We start from the raw sequence: 19718 nt of genomic DNA, 5'->3' as shown, positions 1-19718 counted from the left end.
GGTTGTGGATGCCCCATCCCTGGAGGCATTCAAGGCCAGGCTGGCTGGATGTGGCTCTGGGCAGCCTGGTCTAGTGGTTGGCGACCCTGCACATAGCAGGGGGGTTGAAAACAGATGGTCATTCTGATCTTTTTCAACCCTGGCCATTCTATGATTCCATCAACTATTGTGCAGAAACTCACACAGAAGATATGGCATAAATGCAGAGCTGTGTGTCCCTCCCCAGCCTGAACAAGGCACTCTCTTCAGCTTTACAGTGGTCGGAAGGAGGTCACTAGCTGCTCTGCCAATACTTTGTGGTTCTGTATCGGCAGAAACTAGCAAAAATGAAACAGATAAACTTGGAAACCACAGTCGTCATTCTGAGAAGCAGTATCACCTGAAACCAGCCTATATTCTGTGCAAATTCAAGTTTCTATAAAAGGTTAGAAGTCACTAATAGCAAACAGGTGAAATAGATGATATAATTTAAAGCTCACACAGGGAGGGAACACATAGGGATTTCCAGCTACACATAACCAGCATTTTAGTCTCACTTAGATGCGTACCCCTGATTAACATGAATACAGAATCTCTGTATGCCGAAGGTTAACCCAGCTATCCATGAAGTTTATAGTCTCTAGATCACTATGGTTCCCAGACTATATGCATAGACTGATGCATTTTTACTTGTTATTCTTAACACTAAATAATAGGATCCAATAGATGCTGTGTTCAGGATATACATCCAACATAAAAAGTCTTAAGCCATTCAGTCTTTACTCATACAACATAAAAATCCAAAAAATTGGAACACTGGACCTCTCTAGGTATTTTTTCTCTGTGCTTCAAACATGTCTCTCTACTCCAATTGTTGATTTTTTAATCTGAAGAGAAGCATGGTTACTCAAATCCTTTAAAAAAGTAGTCATTCACATTAAAAAAAACCCCCACATCTATAGCACTTTCCCAGGCAAAGAAAATCTTGCTGCCTGAGAAAGGGCAGTTTGTTTTGCATACTTTATAACTGCACTGCTGAACCACTCCTACTGACTACTTCTGTCTTCCTCCCCTTTTGTTCACTGATTGGTTGCATAAAAGGTTTTGCTACCCAAAAAAAAATGTCATTTTCCTGTGTATTTGCTGCATGGAAACAGAAAGGGTTTACATTTTATATTCAAACCTTTAAGACTACTTTGCATGCAATTTTACAGCAGAACTGCACGCATGAAGGACTGCACAACAATCATGCAGACCTTCTTTATCCATTAAAGCCTACCAAAAAATCAAAAGACACTGAACTGTATACACTGAATTGTATTCTGTGTATGGTCACTGCTTTCAGTGAACCTCATACAGGTTTATTATGAAGCAGCATTAAACGTGCCCACAGGGTCAGCCATCTCACCTCCTTGCAGGACCAGTTGCCCAGTCGCAGTATGAAGGTGTAGGATTATCTATCTACCAATCTACATACGGGAAGGATCTCAGACTCTAGAGAGCTGAACTGCTCTTGCCTCCTCAAAGAAAAATTATCATGTTTTCAAAACAATGAGCAGACATTTATGGAGTTTCCAAGACTTAACACCAACTTTGCCCTCTACCGTAATTATGATCTACCTATTGTTTACTTACCTTGACAGCCACACTTTGCTTTGTTTCCTTCATCTTTACAGCACAAAGCAGCATCCTCTTTCTCCTCATAATGACCAGAGGTTCTGCACTCATTCTTCTCCACAGTTTCCACTTTCACATTGTGTTTCATGTCCCATTGGCCACTTTGTTTATCAGAGCTCTCTTCATCTTTTTCAACTGTGCTATTTGACAGTTCTTCAAACAGAAATAAATACCATTAGTGTTCAATACTCCCACTTTTTTTTTATGCAAGTGATAAAGCTCAATCAGCAATAACTGAACCCTAAAAGAAATATAAAAATTTCCTTTGGCATAGGGGTTATTTTTAAACACTCATAAATCATAACACTACAGATACCAACTCACAGGGACAGATGAAGCAACATAACACACTCTGCAGTGATTATGTTTTCATCAACTTCTGTTTTAAAGACAAACTTTTACATATCTAAAACAGATAAATCCTCCTTCCAAAGAACATCAATCCGAGTCTGAAGTACTCTTAGGAAATCTACTGGAATTAATCAGATTTGTTTTCCCTGACAGCAAATTCATCCCTGAGACTTTGTAAATAACTACAGAATATTCAACAAGCAGATTGGAAATTATCTCACTATTTGAGGAAGACAGGACCATAGTTATTATTGCTCAAATCTTTCCATAAACTTTTATATTACTTCTTTTGACTACTGTGTAGTACCAGACTGCGGCAACAAAAGAAGATGCCTTTTCTCTGGTCGAGTCCTTGGGTCATCTCTTTCAACAGCAGAAGGGCTGTTGCTTGAAACATGCACTGAATGTATCAAGCACACAGTGGTAATTTGGTGACTGCTTCACAGAAGTTAGTGGTTAAAAAGAAGATGCCTCAGATTTAAGGTGGACTTTGATGTAACTGAAAAGAAGCAGAGCAATGTAACATACGTCAACCTCTGAGTCACTCGAGATTCTAGGAAAGGGACTGGCTTTAGAGGAAAAGCTCTCCCCACACAGCACGCTTAGTTAAATCTGCATAACATCTGCTCATATTGTAGAAGAAAGACAGTCACACTCAGTTCAACTGTGGCAAGAATTACATCTTCAGGGTTACCATGTTTCATTCCAGCATTGGACTTCGTTGTGCCAGGGTGGAAATGCATTCCTCCAAAAGCAGAGTAACCGTAGGAAGGATAACTGAACCCTACAGGTAGAAAAAAGATGAAGAATTAATAGAATGATACCCTCAAGCAATGAAAACATCATCTTGAAGAACACTAAGACTACAGAACAGAAATTGTTCTGTAGAAAACGTTATTTTCTACATATTTTGTGCTTCATAGAATCATAGATTATCTTGAGTTGGGACCCAATAAGTACTACTGTGTCCAACTCCAGGCTCCACAAAGGACCAGACCACACAAAAATCAGAAAATATGTCTGAGAGCCTTGTCCAAATGCATCTTGAACTCTGTCAAGCTCATTGCCATGACCACTTCCCTGGGGAGCCTGTTCTGCTGCCTGACACCCTTTCTGTGAAGAACCCTTTCCTAATATCCAACCTGAACTTCCTCTGTCACAGCTTCAGTTTGATTCTATCCTTTTAAAATAAGTTTTCCAGACTGAGGGTACGCTCTGCCCTGTCCCTTCAAAAACACACAGAAGTTCTCTGTCCCCAGGACACACGTACACATGTAATGTCACCACTATGCTGCATAATGATTCAAATCACTGTGGTTACAAAAGATTTGTATTCAGTTGTTATATTGTTGAAGTGTTGGTAGCAATGCATGTCACTGTTTGACAACTGCTGCTTTTCCCCCTCCTTCAGAGAAGTGCTACAAAGGTACTGTGGCTCAAATGGCATTTGCTGATCTACATCATTAATGCTCTGCTGCAAGAAATCAAAGCACTGCTCTTACGATCCTGCATCTCAGATATGCTCTGGGTTCAACAGACAGAGCACAGCATGCAATTTAGTAACACGTATCTCAAAATTTTAATAATTCTTCGTGGTACCAGGGTTAATTAGCTAAATTCCACCCGTGGTTCCAGTAATAACTATGAACTTGTTTAATTTTAGGCATGTAAGACAGTATTTAGCTGTCTCATGAATTTCAGTGCCTTTGAAGCCCTAGGCAGTAACAAAGCTAAGGTATGATGGACCCCTAACCCAGACTCCAACGGGAAAGTAGTGTTTTCTGTGATTTAAAGCTTCAAAGAAGAAAAAAAACTAAATCACCACGAGCCACATATCCAAGCAGGACGGAAAAAGAGCTGACAAAGTATTTAGAAAAGAAGGAGCAGCTTGACTGAAATGAGTAACAGCAGTATAAGGACAGGGTGGAATGAGTGGAATTCCTCATATCATCATCTGTCCCACAGGCACTGAGATCAGAACCCCTTTCCCTCTTTCCCCAGAGCCACTGTCTTACCAGAGCCAGCACCGCCACCTCCTCCTCCAAACATGCCGCCACCTCCTGCGCCGCTGCCTCCACCGTAGCCATCAGAAAAGTTTGGCATGAGCTTCTGCCGCTTCCTCTGCACTTCTTCTTTATCTGTGTGTCAGGTGAGAAGGGACAGACAGAATAAGGAGTCACTCTTACTACAGTCCATAGCCAGAAAAAGATGCGCGTATAGAAATTATTACTGAAGTATACTGGTTGGTAAGGGAAAATAAGGAGCGCTGTACAGGGTAAACTCATTTCTAGCTCCAAAAAAAAACAGTTTTGTACATAATGGAGCAGTGAGAATTCCTGTGAGAAAAAAGCTAGTGCCAAGTCCCAGTCTGGCTGACAGCATTTCTTGGGCTCACATGATCCCTTGTGTCAGATGTCTCATGCTCGGACAGAAAGGGACCTCATGCAGAAATGCTGAAGGAGAATCAGAGCTTCCATCAAAAGCAGCACATGTACATAGAACTCTGGAAATCAGTGGTGCCAAAATTCTTCAATGTTTAATCTGAGTCATAAATCAGAACAAGTGCCTTGAAATGAATACTTGTTCAAGAACATCCTCCTTTAGAGAATATAAGCACAGATTTCTCTACTAAGCAAATCTATTTCAGAAATAGACCCTTCTCAAACGGTCAGCAAAATCACAAGGCTCTGATCCACAACAGCACAGAGCATCAGCAGAGCCCTTTAAACTTCTACTGAAGTGTAAGGATGGAGAGAAGTGCTGAAAACAACATTGCTTGAAAATTTGCTTAAATTAATAGAAAGGACAACAGAATAAAGAGCTTATTTTCAGACAGGACATAATGCTGTCAGACCACGGGGAGCAGCAGCTGACAAAAAGACTGACTACTTATCATCTAAGTAAAAAATATTCTTATCCTGCCCAGGACAGCAAAACACAAAGATTTAGAATCATAGAATCCTAAAAATTGGAAGGGACCTTTAAAGGTCATCTAGTCCAGCTCCCCTGCAATGAACAGGGACATGCACAGCTAGATCAGGTTGCTCAGAGCCTGGTCCAGCTTGGCCTTGAATGCCCCCAGGGCAGGGCTTCCACCACATCTCTGGGCAACCTGTTCCAGTGTCTCATCACCCTCATTGTAGAAGACTTTTTAGAAGAAATACCCCAGGGATTGGGGAAAGTGAAAAGGTCATGACAAGAAGAACTGCCAGAAGGATACAAACATTACAAAGGTTGCAATCCAATAAAAAACTGTTGAGAAAAGAACAAATGAGACTATCTTTAATAAAAGATCAAGTAGTTTTCTACAGATGTAGGACAAAAAGAAATTACATGCACAGTCACATCAGTCAGTGCATTGAACTGGATACGCATGGAATAGGATACTGAAAAGCAGAAGTGCATTATTTCCATGCATACATGATCTAGAAGTATGTATGCACATCCCAGGCATACTCACGCTGATGAAGAGAGAAAATGCTAGATAGCAATCTAGTCAGAAAAACAAAAGATCCACATACACATCTAAACTCATATGAACACTTGTAACAGGGAAGAATAGTCCCTAAATGGTAATTTTATTATTTGGTTACGTAGGGCATTCAAAAATGCACACAATGTTGATAAACTTTTCTCCTTTAAGAGTCTCAAAGAAGTTTGCTTCTCAGCTGGCAGTTTTGCTCTGCAGTTGTACACTTTGTTTTCTGTAAGACTTGGTTAAGAGATTCCTTAATCATTACTGACACAAAATCCCCTAGCAACTCTGCAAGCTCCTGAAAAAGAATGCCTTCTGTTCTTTTATTATAATAAGTGTAAAACAGATTCACTTGTACAATAACCCCCTCCCGTCTTCTCAGTCGTCCTTAGTCCATTAGCACTGATGCACTGATATTCCAGATTACTTATTTCACCCCAGTCCATGTTAGACACTGCATATTTACAAGATTAGGGTTTCACAGCATAAACTGAAGGCAGGTTAACTGGTCAGCAAAAAGACTGCTGTCTCGGTGCAAGAAAACACTAGTTCAACTTGGACCTCAAGTAACTTCACTGTCTTTAACATTAGTATTTAAAAACATGATTGTTGCTGACATTCACATCAAACTCATTTGAAACACAGAAAGCTTTAAATGGCACAGACTCGCTAGTTAGACTTCACTAGCACTAACTTCACTATTCGCTGACAACCCAAGCAGTGGGTCTGATGCCAACCGTTCTACTTCAGCCATTTAACTAACACTTTACCATAAGAGGTTGAAAAGTACTTTGCCTACTTTCACACCAAGCGCCTTACCTTATTTAACTAGTATGAGTGATTGGAAAGAAAATTCAAAACCATCAGAGAAATTGCTAGGTGTAATGATGAAAGGCAAGAACTGCAAAATAAGTACTTTTTTCACCAGGTACCAGTCCTCAGTTTAAGTTTTATCTGAAAGTGCTGACTTAAAATATCCTCAGATATCATTCTGCAGAAACTCAGAGGAAGAGAGTGCCACCTACTGTATGGAGAGGCATGTGTGCATATAGGAAACAGTAGGAAAACACAGATTTACTGCTTAACAATCCGCCAAAAAAAAAAACAAACAAACCTACTACAGACCCAACAGTTTTCACATTAGCTCTACACAAAACAAAAAGGCAAACATCCTGTTTTCTAAAAATAACAACTACAAAAAGTCCTTTACCCTACCTGCTCCATCCTATTAAAAGTATTCCTAGGGACCCTGCAGTTTCTGGTATATAAAATGGGTTTAATAAATTACCTTTGATTTCTGGATAGTAGAGAAAAGGCTTTGGTTCACTCGTTTCTAGATCGGATTTCCGACGTAGTTGTACAAATACAGATGCTGGCTTTGTGATATTGACATCTCGATACTTGGGTGTTTTGAACACAATAGCAAACTGTGAAGGAAGCAAAGATAAAGCACATCTGTCACAGACCATGTTTTTTGGTTATATCTGTGTTATTTTTGTAGGAGCTGGTTCATTACCAGGGAGCAGAAGGCTGCTGCAAAAACTTCTACTTTAACTTTCAGCTGTACTTTTGAGTCCTAAAGCCTTCTGTGAAAGGCAAAACTGCCACATATCACCATGCCACATACATTACTATTGCATTATTTCTCTCTCCATCAATGAGCATCTGCTCTGGGGCTTTCTCAGTGCCTGCATAGGAAGCTTACAGAGTTCTCTATATATCCTATCCAAACTCATAGTGATGTAGCTTTAAAGCAAGAGATCTCTCTCTATTTCCTGATGCTGTATTCTTACCATAGATCTTAAAATAATCTTAGGATTGCAAAATTATTAGGCAATTAACAAGTAACAGGGACTAAAGAAATTAGTATGGGATATGGAGGTTTTCACCTGATTTTCTAGTTGTAATATAACCCTATTTTCCTGAGATCAGAAAACCATTAATAAATGGCAAATGCTCCATTACTTACTTGTCTATGTACATCTGTAGGAGAAAAGTCTCCAAAGCCCTCCCACATACCACCATTCTCATCCTCTTCATAGAAACGTATTTGAATATCATCTGCAAAGAATCAATAAATAATAACTTTGGGATGTTTGTGCGTTTATTTAACTTTTGGTTTGTTCCAGATAATAATTAACATGGTTACTTTTTAGCTGAGTAATAATTTTATGTAAATAATACATGGACCATCATTATCCATGTTAAGAAAACACCACAGATAAGCCATTTTTTACATCAATTTTAGATCAGACTGATTCCAATAACTTCACTGAAGCTGTTGTCTGTTTACTGCACAGTAAAAGGAGTTAGGTTCACTACCTCTTCCTATTGTGGAGCAAGAAAACATTCCAGAGGAGCTTTATTTGAAACAAGTGAGTAGGGAGGGGAGAACTTGAAATGTGAATGTAGAAACCACCCTTTCTCCTCCCGAAGTTTCAGTTCAAAAAACTGCTGCAAAACCTGAAGTGCCACAGTTCAAGTTCCGCTCGCTGTTGGCAAAGAGCCACTTCAGAGCTCAGAGAGATGGCAGCAGTTTGAGTGAGCAGCATGTCGGCAGCAATCCCTCACCCCCCCGACACAGCATAGCCACACACCAAGCTTCTGCTCCTCTGAACAACCTTTCTTGCCTTCTCTTTTGGTTTATTTATTTATATATATATTATAGGAGAGGCTGGGAAATATCACAGTAGCATATTCCTTCCCCAGCACTTCTGATGAGAAGAAACTACAGAAAAGTCTGTTTTCTTTTAGGGTGATTGAGGACTGCTTGCTCTGATCCAGCAGCTGCTAGTCTCAACATGGTGAACCACCACTTCCACTCTTGCTGTCCTGTGTGCTCAAGTTCCTCCAGAGAGGAGGTTTCTGAGAGCCATGAGGTCAGGGGAAACCCCACTCAGGCTGAGGGGAAACCCCACCTTGGGGCTTCCACTGAGTCAGGCTTTTATTTATTTATTTTGTGTGCATGAGTTAAGTTTCATGTAGGTCCTCCTGAAAGCAGAGGGTATATACACTACCGAAGGAAAAAAGTTTTTTCAAAGCCCCCAAAGCACTCCCTCTTTCCTGTGTAAGTGGTAGAAGAACATGGCAAAGAAAAGAGGTAGAAAAGGACAGCCTTTCAACAACAAGGGCAGAGACTCATTCCAGACAAGTGAGAACCAGGCACTCCCATCATCCCGTCTACACCAGGGAGTCCCAGGTATAGCTGAAAAATGCAAACCCCACTCCTATTTTTTTTTTTTAGTTTAACCCAAATACTACAAACCATTATTTTCCCATCCAAAAACAAAGCAACCAAATCCATACTCAACAGTCCTATCCTAACACATACCATGAGCAGAGTCTGCGAAAATTCAGTTGAAACCAAGTGATCTCTACTATTAGCATATACATAAGAATTAAGTTACTAGCAACAGCACTGAACACACTCAGTTCCCATTGGTGGTTACAGAAGATTCATACTTACCCTTTACAGTCAGAGACTTAATAATCAATCAGAAACTTTACAATAATTCAGAGCAGGTGTTAATGGAGTCAAAGATCACCCAGAACCCATTACCCGTGAAAAACAGAACACAGGCAAGGGCAGAAATCTGAGAAGAACAAACTTGGTCTCTGAGGAGGCAACACAAGTTCAATTTAGTTTGCAAGACTATTTTCTGCTGGCCTGATTTCCAGAAAAATAGAGCACTTATAAATCCCGCTGCACTATCAGAACAGGAGAATAACAAGACAGCAGCCAGAAGAACACCCTGGGGTGTCTTACAATACTCAGGACACTTACCTTTCTGAACCTTGTCACAGAGAAGATAAATCTCTTCCCCTCCTGTTACACACCCTGCTGTTCTGTCCATTCTTACAATTTTTAAGTTGGAAGCATTGGGTGCTTCTATTGAAAGGAAAAGATTTTAAAAAACAATTATTTTCATAACAATTTTAGATTACAAAAAATAAAAATACACAAATGCAATAGAAAGACAAGCCCCCAGTACAGACTACATAAATTTGTCTAAGTTTTTTAAAAGAATGAATCAATAATTTTTCATCTGAAGGGTATAATCTGGTATCCTCTAGGCTTTGACTAAACTGCAAACTATAAAATAAGGCTCTGGCCATTCCAGCAAATTACCTCATTAAAATAATAGAGCAGTGAACTGCATCCTGCATTAACAGTAGCTTTATAAGAGGAGTGCATTATAAGAGAACATATTTTCCTTTCTATTTTCTTGGTGACATGGCAGTGTTGAAAGCGGTTACCTTTATGTCATTAGTTTAATGTAACATGCAAAGCTTGCTCTGCTCTCTGGCTTACTGGAAAGCAACCTCAGTTCTGGACCAACACATCAGACTGTGATCAAAAAGCTCACCTCTAAAGATTTAGCAGAGGTGTCAATGGATTACCTATTGGTCCTTGAGATACAACTACCACTTGATAATTAAAAGCAACTGTCATAGACAGTTGTGCTACAGCAAGTTGTGTCTGCTCTGTGGAAGGGACTTGAATGGTTCAACAAAGGATATAATGAAAAAACAACAGCCCCTAGGAAAATATTTTGGAATTGAACATGAATTCACCCACTGCATCAGGCTACACAGGGCTCCAACCAACCTGGCCTTGAAAACCTCCAGAGACAAGGCATCCACAAGTTCTCTGGCCAACTTGTAACAGTGCCTCACCACACTCTGAGTAAAGAATTTCCTCCTAGCAATCAATACAGATCTCTCTTTTAGTTCAAAACCATTCCACCTTGTCCTATCACCATCAGATCATGTATAGTCACCCTCCATCTTTCGCTATTCTGCCTCTGTTGTTTCTTTGCCCTTCTCTTCCTCTTTGCTTTAGCAATACTCTTTATCATTACGCACTTTAGAGTAAGATAACAAATGTAATGGTTATTACCAAAGATCAATATTCCTTAAAGACACTATTTAGTTAAATCACTTCAGCTTGCAAATGAAAAGACCATTTTCTCATTCAGAAAACAAGGGACATGTATACTACAAGAATAATAGACATATGGGCACTACATTCTCCAACTGACAGCAAGCAACAGACTACAGCAGCTTTAGAACAGCTGCATTTAACCTTCTCATTTAAACTTAGTCCTTAGAAAGTGATGACATACATATGACTGTTGTACCAAGAAAAAAAGGTACTTTTTCTGAGTCATTACAGAATAATTACCAGGAACATGGCGACCCACAGCTACGAGGAAGAAATCTCAAGCAGCAGAAAGGGTTCAGGTAAAACCACTAAGTATAATCCAAAAGCACAAGCACAAAGCAAAAATATTCACTTAGAAAAGCTACAAATAGAGAGACATGATACAAGTATAAAGATACTAAAAGGTCCAGAGTAAATGGATGAAAACTTCTGGTTATGCTAGTGTCAGAAAACAAGGACAAGCAGATGCCCAGCAAAATGAAAAGTGTGTACGTCTCAATAAAGACTACAACACATTTTTCCTTACATCTTGTGTGACAAGAATTTGCCACAGAAAGCAACTGAAGACAAGTCTGCAAAATTCAAACACGTTATAAGAAGAATTTACAGTATTCTCGTAACACAGGTGGCAGGATTAAACATGCTAAGAGCAAAATAAAATCTCGCTTTAGGGCTTACATCAGCATCTATTAAGAACAGAATGACAGCATACGTACTTGGACAGACATGAGGCCAATTATCTATGGGCTACCTAAGTACAGCAATACCAGCATTTTTGTATGCACAGAGATGTGCCTCATACTGAGGCAGTAATTACTGCCAAATATACTCACTGCTGTCATATATTGCATCCGATATAACAGGATCAAGCCTCCGTGTGAAACCACCATTACTGTCAGGAAGAAAGGCTGTAAACATAAGACGCACCACACTAAGATCCATTTCTTTTGTCTGCTGTACTGCTGCCTGGCGAATAATTTCTCTTTCTCGTTCTGGAACCAATAAATCAGCACAGACAAATTAGCACAAGGTGAAGGAGACTGAGCATTTTCCAAACATTACTATCAATAGGCACCAGGAGCTATTTATTTTTCATTTAGTACCCATCAGTTTCCATCTTTTTATTCATAGAGGAGGAGCTATTTACAATATATGCATATATACATATATATATATATACACATATATATTTACATACATGCATATATGTGGCACGTGAGCCACATGTTATTTAGTGGTTCATTTACCAAGATAAGGTATATAATTAAGAGACACAAAGCGACTCTTTCCTGCTCTCTGTTCATAAAGGTTGTGAAAAGGATGGACTCTGCCTCTAAGGAGATTTGAATGTCTAGCACCAGTGATAAAGAAAAGGCCAGCTCCTCGATACAGCTCCTGAAAGCAATACAGACCCGAAGTTCAACACGGATGTGGGTGAAGTGCAGATGAATGAAAAAAGGTATTCTCAAACAAGGTCCCCACAGTTAAAGATATCATGTCTCACAGCAATAACGCAAAATGACTATTTATCACTTCACTAAATAGGATAAGAACAACAAAATAGAAGTGCAGAGGTGAGTACGGTAGCTACGGAAGAAGTTGTTCCATTCTTATTCACAGCAAAAGACTTTCTGATTCCCTAAAACACAGCAGTAATATACAACTTCTTATTGCATAGCCATAAGCTACTTGGGGTCTTTTTCTGGGTAAAAATTTACATTTTCAGAAGCTAAGCCATTTTCTTTTTTCTTTTTTTCTTTCTAAAAAACTTATTAAAATCAGATCATTGTTTCCACATACCAGTTAGCTGTCTGTCTCCACATCCTTCTGCCTGCAGATAGCCAAGTTCAGGATGCACCAAGAGTCCTGGGTTGTATCCTTTTTTGCAAGCATCGATCATGCGCGTTTCCAGAGTTTCAAACACTTTCTTCTTTGTGACATGAAGTATTCCAAGGTTTGCAAACCTGCCGAATGTTGATTAATTGATTTTGTGATGCTTCAGGCAAACCTGCAGCAGGCAGTCATTCTCTTATCTGAGGAAGCATTTCCAATGAACTCCAGCGTGACAACTTCAGCCAAGCTTAAAAAGCATGTCAAATGCATATCATATGGGCGCTCAGGATTTTCCCATGGCGTAAGAAGTAACCTTTAAGATTTCAGGCTTATGGTGTGGAAGCAATTTATAAAACATTTCAAAATTTAGTTGTCACACTTTGTTTGAGCTGTCATTAATACATAATTCTACAGCTACTGTGAAAGTAATCTATCAGAAAAGCAGCGTACATTTTTCAAAGAAAATAGGTGAAACTAGGTTCTGGACATTCAGCAAGACACTTCGGGTATCTCTTAGAATGACAATATCTGTAATACAAGATGTGCTTTAGTAAAAGTCCCCTGGCACATTCAAAAATCAATTAGATCTGGAAGTATGAAATCAAGACAATAACTCAATTTTGGGTCAATTGAGGATAGGAAAGCTGTTTCTAAACATCTGATGAAAAACAAGACAGGTTAGGAAATGAGCCAAACTTTTCAAGATGAAAAGAAGCATTTCAAATAAAGTTATTTAAATTGCTGTGCTTGGTAAAGTCAGCACCCTGGGCTTGGACATCAAAAGTTACAGTTTAAAAGAATCTCTCTTTCCCAACCTTCTCAGCTTTTTAAACTACTTCTTTACCAACAAAGACATTCTTAAGATCACAGAACTAAAACTCACAGCCAGCATGAAACCTGATCTAAGACTGAAAACGTAGACAGGAGCCTGAGTTCCATTTACTGATATAAACAATTACTCCTTTAAATTAAACAAGAACAGACCAACTACAATTTCACTATAATCTTATTGCTTTAAACTTAAGAAGTTTGACTCATTTAGTATTTTCATGTTTATACCTGTCTTGCCTTAATTTCAAATTTACTAACCTCACTTTCTTAAAGCTCTTCTCTTCACTGTATTTCTACGGCAGATTTCAGCGAAGGTGAAATACTGATCAAAACTGTGACAAAAATCGATTCTCTCCCTCTTAGCTAAGCTTTACAAATACATGCGACAGACTTACCCAACAACCATGTCTTTCGGCCCTGCATTGACTGTGCATACTCCATCTTCACAAAATTTACCCACCAAGCTGTGAGCGTGTAAGTGGACGTATTTCCCATTAGTAACTAACTGGACGATAACTTTTGCAGGTCCAACATAGTTGCAAATCTGTAAATAAATGTAAAACTGATGTTTTTAAAAATGGAATGAACAGTAATACCGGTGGAATATTTTCTGTCAGCTAAGTACAATCAAGCTTGCTTAGGAGAAACGTGTATTTTCTCATGAGACAAACTAACTGTACCAGGTCATCACAAAAAAAAAAACCAACAATTCATTTGTAATTAAAATTGAAACACAAATGGCAGAAATAGTGACAAAAAAAAAAGTAAAGAAATAAAACAAACATATGGAAAAGCAACTTTCTGTTTCCCATATCATATTATTAGCTTTATATTCTGGCTAGTTATACCATATTGCTTTCCAAAAACTTATCTTAGTACATTAAATTCACGTTAGAGATTGTTACATGTTAAGAATCACATTAAAAAAATGCATCTATTCAACAAAATACCTGCATTTCTTTTGCCAAACTCAAAAATGTTTTCAAATAATTGTAAATATTATGATCACTTTAAAGCATTTTGCTCTCATTACAATGATCGCTCAGGTAGAGATTTTGAAGTGGAAGAATTCTGCATTCATAGGTATTCTGTTAGATCACAAGTTACATCAACACATAAACCAGCCCAGTAAATACTGTCTGTAAGTGTAGGTGAGGATATACACTAAAACCCCATCTAAGGTTTTGCAGGACTGCATTTAGGATGATCTGGATGCCTTCATAGGCACTCTGGAGCATTAGAAAGCTTCCTGGTTTCCTCCATCAGAGCTTCTGATCACCATACATTCTCAACAGCTTTTAAAATTGTGATGTCAAGTAACGACTTAAAAAAAAACAACCGAAAAAACTTAAAATTACCAACAAAGTACTATTTATTAATACCAGTTATTTGTTTTACATATTATTTAAAACATTTTTTCTTCTCATGGATAATATACTTCAACTCAGTTATCTCTTATGCATCATTTTCAAATTATAACGAATATAAAATTATCTTGATTTAAAAAAAAGCAAACATTGCCTTCCCTTCCAATTCACTTAATTAACCCTTTTATCAATGTTGTTTTTTTCCCTCCTCCTCTAAGGTTTCTTCTGATTTGCCTGAGGAAAAGTTCTTTGTATTACAGTAGCTTATAGATCTAATCAACCAAGGTACTAAAGGATCACGATGAACATTAAAGTGATGAATCAGTGATGAACTGAACACTTAAGGTTATATTGTTGATAAAACTCTGATAACCGGGGATTGCCACGACTTCACCACATTATAAGTCCTGCTAGCCTCCTTCACTCCATTTAACCCCTCTCTTGAATCCATTCCATCACAGCTGAAACACTCTGCATACATATAACATGTGTCTTCTATGTCTTCCAATTTGCTGCTAACAATAAAAAACCCCAAAGTATGAAAAAGCTGTTCCAGGAGAAACAGGTGTTAAAAGTCTTCTCACTACTCATTGCCTGTAAGATAACTGCATAAAACTGTAGTCATGGGTGTTTTACAAGTGGCACTTTCTAAAATGTGAAACATGGGGGTACTCGTGCTTCCATCTGTTCCCAAACTGTAATTGCTCCTGGACTGAAACAATACAAACAAATGCAGAATAATCACTGCACTGTCATTTCTATCATTCTCAGCACTGAGAAAATGCAGGAATCTCTGTGTAACATTCATAAAATGAACTGAAAATAAAAACACTATATTTTGTGCTAAACGTCACCTTCATTACTACAATTAAGTTTTCAAAAATATTTTCTTTTCATCCCTAAGAAAGGCTTTCCCTGCTAGAAAGTTCCCAGCACATCTACAGTGTTATATTCATTATGAGTAACATGCATGTTCTTGTGTCACTTCAGTAAAGTTCAAGACAACCCTTCATCAGCTGTAGAAACCACAGTGAAACTGTAGGTAGGACTGGTGCACAGCAAGGACTTTCCAGCCTCTGAAAGCAGAACATATAGCTGCAGTGGTAACCAGATTGCAATCTTCCCATGTTACTCAGCTCAGCACCATCTTTGTAGTCTCCTCTTAGGGAGTAAAAAAAAAGAGTTCTTAAAATGTAATACCTTATAGATCATTTGGCAAGAAAAGACTTTTTTCTAGGCTGACATTCTATGCTGCAAAGGCTACAGGATGCTTCCTACATGTTTGCTTTACAGATGGACCTTCCTACAAGATTTTGTGACGTCCAGCTCATCTGTACCCAGAAAAACAGCCCGAGTGGTTAACCATCCTTATGTAAACTAAAATAAGTCTGAAATCATTTTGGGGTATCCTTGAATCACTGATACCATCACAACTGCTGAATAATCCAAAATGTATTCTGGTATTAATATATACAAATAACTGCCACCTTTTACTTCACATAGAAAATGCAGTCAAAGGTGCTGGAAGGTAGACAGCATATAACAATACTGGGTATCTGTACAGGAATACAAAGATTATGGTGCTGACAGAAAAAAAAAAACAACTATCTGCAATATGAGATGGAGACAGCAGTTGGGTGCTGTTCTGCTCCAAAGCAGATCTGTGACCTGAGAAAAAAACAGCAACTGAACATCAAATTGAAGATAGGGGAGAAAAAGAAAATAAGGAGTTCCTGGGAAGAAGCATAGCTGTAATACTTGATTACATCCTGCACTGAAGCAGCATTCAATTGATCTAATCTGATAAAGTTAAAATGCTGCAGGCTCACATTTATCAGCTGTTCCTGTTTGAGAGAGATTTGCCTGAGAGATTAAAAGGACTCTGTGAACTAGAAATTTACTCAATTTCAAAACAAATTTTTTTTTTTTCAGTTATTCCACATCTTTTTGAGATCCAAGCCTAGATTTTTTTTAATACATCCTACAACTTTACAAAAACTTCATAAAAAACATCTTTCAAGTAGAAAGGTGTTTTTTCCAGTTACTCATACAAGCAAGAAGTGAAACCAAGTAGTTAACTAAAGAAAGCAAATGATGGAAAAGACCGTGTCAAACATACAAAGCCACCAATGATAAAAATAAGTATTTCTCTTTCTAATCGCTTTGTTATAGAAGCTACATCCCCAATCTTGCCTGACCTTTTGAGTATGACCAGCATTGCTGTCATAAATACACACATACAAGAAAAGTTCCACAGATGAGCATCACTCATTCTTTATAAATGCCAAATATGAGTAGCCAGCTTAACATACATTTTAAACTTGGTAGGAATTTTTTAGGCACTAAAGTACTTATTTAGAAGCCTGAGAATAAGCAGTGTACAGTAACTTAAATCAATGGGAGTTTTAAATCTTTTGATTCTCCCCAAGTGTGAGGTCACAGACTTCGATGCGCTGCTTTAGAAGCCCAAGTAAACGCACTCAGCACTCCAGACTCACCATAACCAACTATGGCAGCAAAAAGCACAGATCTCAATGAATTTACCTTTAGCTGACTTGCTTCAATGCAGGATCTCAATGGGCATTATAGATTTATAAGAAAAATATCTGCTTATTCTCCACTAGTGATTATTTCTTAATTCCGCTCTTGAATGAATTAATCTTTAACCTGTAATCAGCAATTTAACAATTTAATTCCTAAGGGGTGGAAAAAGCTTTCTTTAATAAGAAAGTTCCTCAACCAAACAACTTGCCTCATTTTCTGCAAATGTTCCTCCTGAACTTCAATTAGGTGCTGAAATCCCCCTGATTTCAATGAGAATGCTTATCTCCAAACTGAAGTATAATTTAGGATAGCCTAAGGACATGTCTGGATGGGCAGTGCTCCTATTTGGGTACCTGAGTTCAGGGCTGCCTAAATGGGACTCGGCTTTGATCCTCAAGCTGAACTGCACTACATCCAAACTCATGGGTACAGAGATGGTGCTCATTAGCTTGGGCACATCTCTGAGCAATGTGGTTACTCAGCCTCTAGGCTGAAACTCATTTACATCCAGCTCACAGAATAGACAACTTGAAATTGTGTGCAGCCACCCATGTAGATTTGCCCCAAGGGAAATGAAAACTCAGGACATTTCCGTCACACCACTATTTTCAGTAAATTCTTTTCACACCCAAAACTGTATCAGTGTCAAGCTTGAATACGCCAGTATCAGTATGCAAGATCAGGACATACAAATACGTAAAAAAGGCAAGTGGAAATATTCTATGGAAGTTTTCTGGCAGTTTTCCAAATATATCAGAACAAGCAACTTATGAATAAGAATGGAAGATAGTTCAGTAAGCTGGTGATATCAGACAACCCAGTTTTGTTCTTTCGGTGGTGGTGGTTTTTTTTCCTAAAACTCTTCAGAAGATTTTAGGAAAGCATATCTGTTATTATTTGGATATACAACAACTATATAGAACTCCCAATTGTTCTTCGCTTGGACAAGCTAATAAAGAGCCAACAGCTCAAAAACCATAATTTCAACTGTTCTAAATGTTACAATTTTCCACTGTTGCATTGTTTCCACTAAGCAGACAAAAATGAAATTTAAATGAATAATTTTATGTAACTTATCATTAAATCTAGCTTCACAGAATCACAAAACTGTAGGGGTTGGAAGGAGCCTCTAGAAATTTTCAAGTCCAACCCGCCTGCTAAAGCAGGTTCTCTACAGTAGATCGCACAGGAAGGCATTCAGACAGGTCCTGAGAGAGACTGGGATTCCACAACCTCTCTGAACAGCAAAGAAGTTCTTCATTATAGTTTGTTCAATATCTACAGCTTCTCTGTAAGGATACATAAAACTTATGTAATCTTATAAGTATGTAACAGTTTTTGTACATACTAGTAGGATTACTGATAGCAAAGAGAGCTGTAAACAAAGGAATACAATTCCATTAAGTTGAATGAATTCTATCCTTGGCATTATAGTAGAAATACTACTGCCAACAAGGCTATACATGCTGTTAAAACTAGAGTCTTAAAATCAATTCCAAGCTACAGGCAGTGCAGTTTTGTCTCAAATGCAAAGCAGAACTGCTACATTAACTCCTGACATGCACCATCTTCTAATATGCTCTACAGGGCGTGGTTAAATGTGTAATTAACTACCAAAACATCTTGCTGAGAGACATGGCAGAGTCTTCAGCTCTACAGCCATTAAATGAAACATGCATCTTCATACATTCAGTTCAGCTAGAAGTAAGGGAGTAGGTGCAGGAAAAAAATTGTTAGAGATTCAGTAGTCCACATTATTCAAGATCACTGTGTTTTCTTCAGGTCTACAATGCATAATCCTATGAAAAGGGTGCAGTGCTACAGTGCTTTTTTGTGCACTGAAAATGTCTATTCTCAGAACACTCTGAGGTGCTTATTGATGTTACATCAGCTTTTTGTGCAGAGTTGGTCAAGCAGAAGAAAGATCCTGGTGTGAGCTGTACAGATCACCTCACAGCCAAGGTTTAAAGATCTGTTACAAAGATGAGTTTGTTTGTTTTTTCACATTGAAGTCAAAACACACTACTGTCCTTTCACATCACTATTATCAGCAAATGAAAGTTTTATGGTGAAAGTCTTGGTGTAACTGTAAAAAATTAAATAAAATACAGTAATCTTCAAGTGTGCTCACCTCATTTACGACAAGGTGAGCACCCTTTGACAAAACACCAGAGAGACTTACAGGAAAAGGTGTGAAATGCTTCTGTATTCGCTGGCACCACTTGAATCAAGAACAAGCAGTAACAAGTAACGGCCTTGAGGAATTTACTTGTTGTGTTCCTTTGCCAGCCTCTCCCAGCAGGTGTTGCCATGCGGGGATTTGTAGTAGAAAAAACCCAGATGCACACAGTAGGACAAGAGGGAGGGAGGGGGACGGGACACGTGTGCTGGGAAAGCTTTAGATGAAATTAAAATCTGATGATCAATGAAAACAGGAGGTTTGATGGAAAGCCAAAGAACATTCTGCTTTCCAGTTTTTCCATGGAAAAATTCCATTCCCTATAGAAATTCTCATTGTGTGTATACTTGTCATGTTATTGTATGTCCCATGACACCTTTAGGAATCACAACAGCATGACAATTATTAATAAAAATATCAAGTGTTATTGATAATTATCAATATAGATGGAATTGTAATCCAAAGACATGGCATCATTGAGGTACATAATTTTCATATGAACATACCAGTAAATTTTATTGACTGGTTCATCATCAC

At 38.3% G+C, this 19718-nt stretch overlaps 1 protein-coding gene across 4 annotated transcripts in view; it reads right to left on the bottom strand.

The window, feature by feature from the left end:
• The window catches only part of NFKB1 (nuclear factor kappa B subunit 1), a 60536-nt gene that overhangs the window by 12909 nt on the left and 27909 nt on the right, over window positions 1–19718 (bottom strand). For all 4 annotated transcript variants that reach the window (XM_019614811.1, XM_019614812.2, XM_010710046.2 and 1 more), the window contains exons 6-14: window positions 13487–13635; window positions 12228–12391; window positions 11261–11419; window positions 9267–9371; window positions 7452–7543; window positions 6771–6909; window positions 4023–4145; window positions 2702–2791; window positions 1615–1809 (exon numbers count right to left, since the gene is read on the bottom strand). In XM_019614811.1, the coding sequence (XP_019470356.1) occupies window positions 1615–1809; window positions 2702–2791; window positions 4023–4145; window positions 6771–6909; window positions 7452–7543; window positions 9267–9371; window positions 11261–11419; window positions 12228–12391; window positions 13487–13635 (1216 nt within the window). The remainder of the gene's footprint in view (window positions 1–1614; window positions 1810–2701; window positions 2792–4022; window positions 4146–6770; window positions 6910–7451; window positions 7544–9266; window positions 9372–11260; window positions 11420–12227; window positions 12392–13486; window positions 13636–19718) is intronic.

Source organism: Meleagris gallopavo, chromosome 4 (assembly GCF_000146605.3).
Source record: "Meleagris gallopavo isolate NT-WF06-2002-E0010 breed Aviagen turkey brand Nicholas breeding stock chromosome 4, Turkey_5.1, whole genome shotgun sequence".
Taxonomy (NCBI): domain Eukaryota; kingdom Metazoa; phylum Chordata; class Aves; order Galliformes; family Phasianidae; genus Meleagris; species Meleagris gallopavo.
The sequence above is the reverse complement of the archived record's forward strand: the minus strand, read 5'-3'. Positions and strand labels throughout refer to the sequence as shown.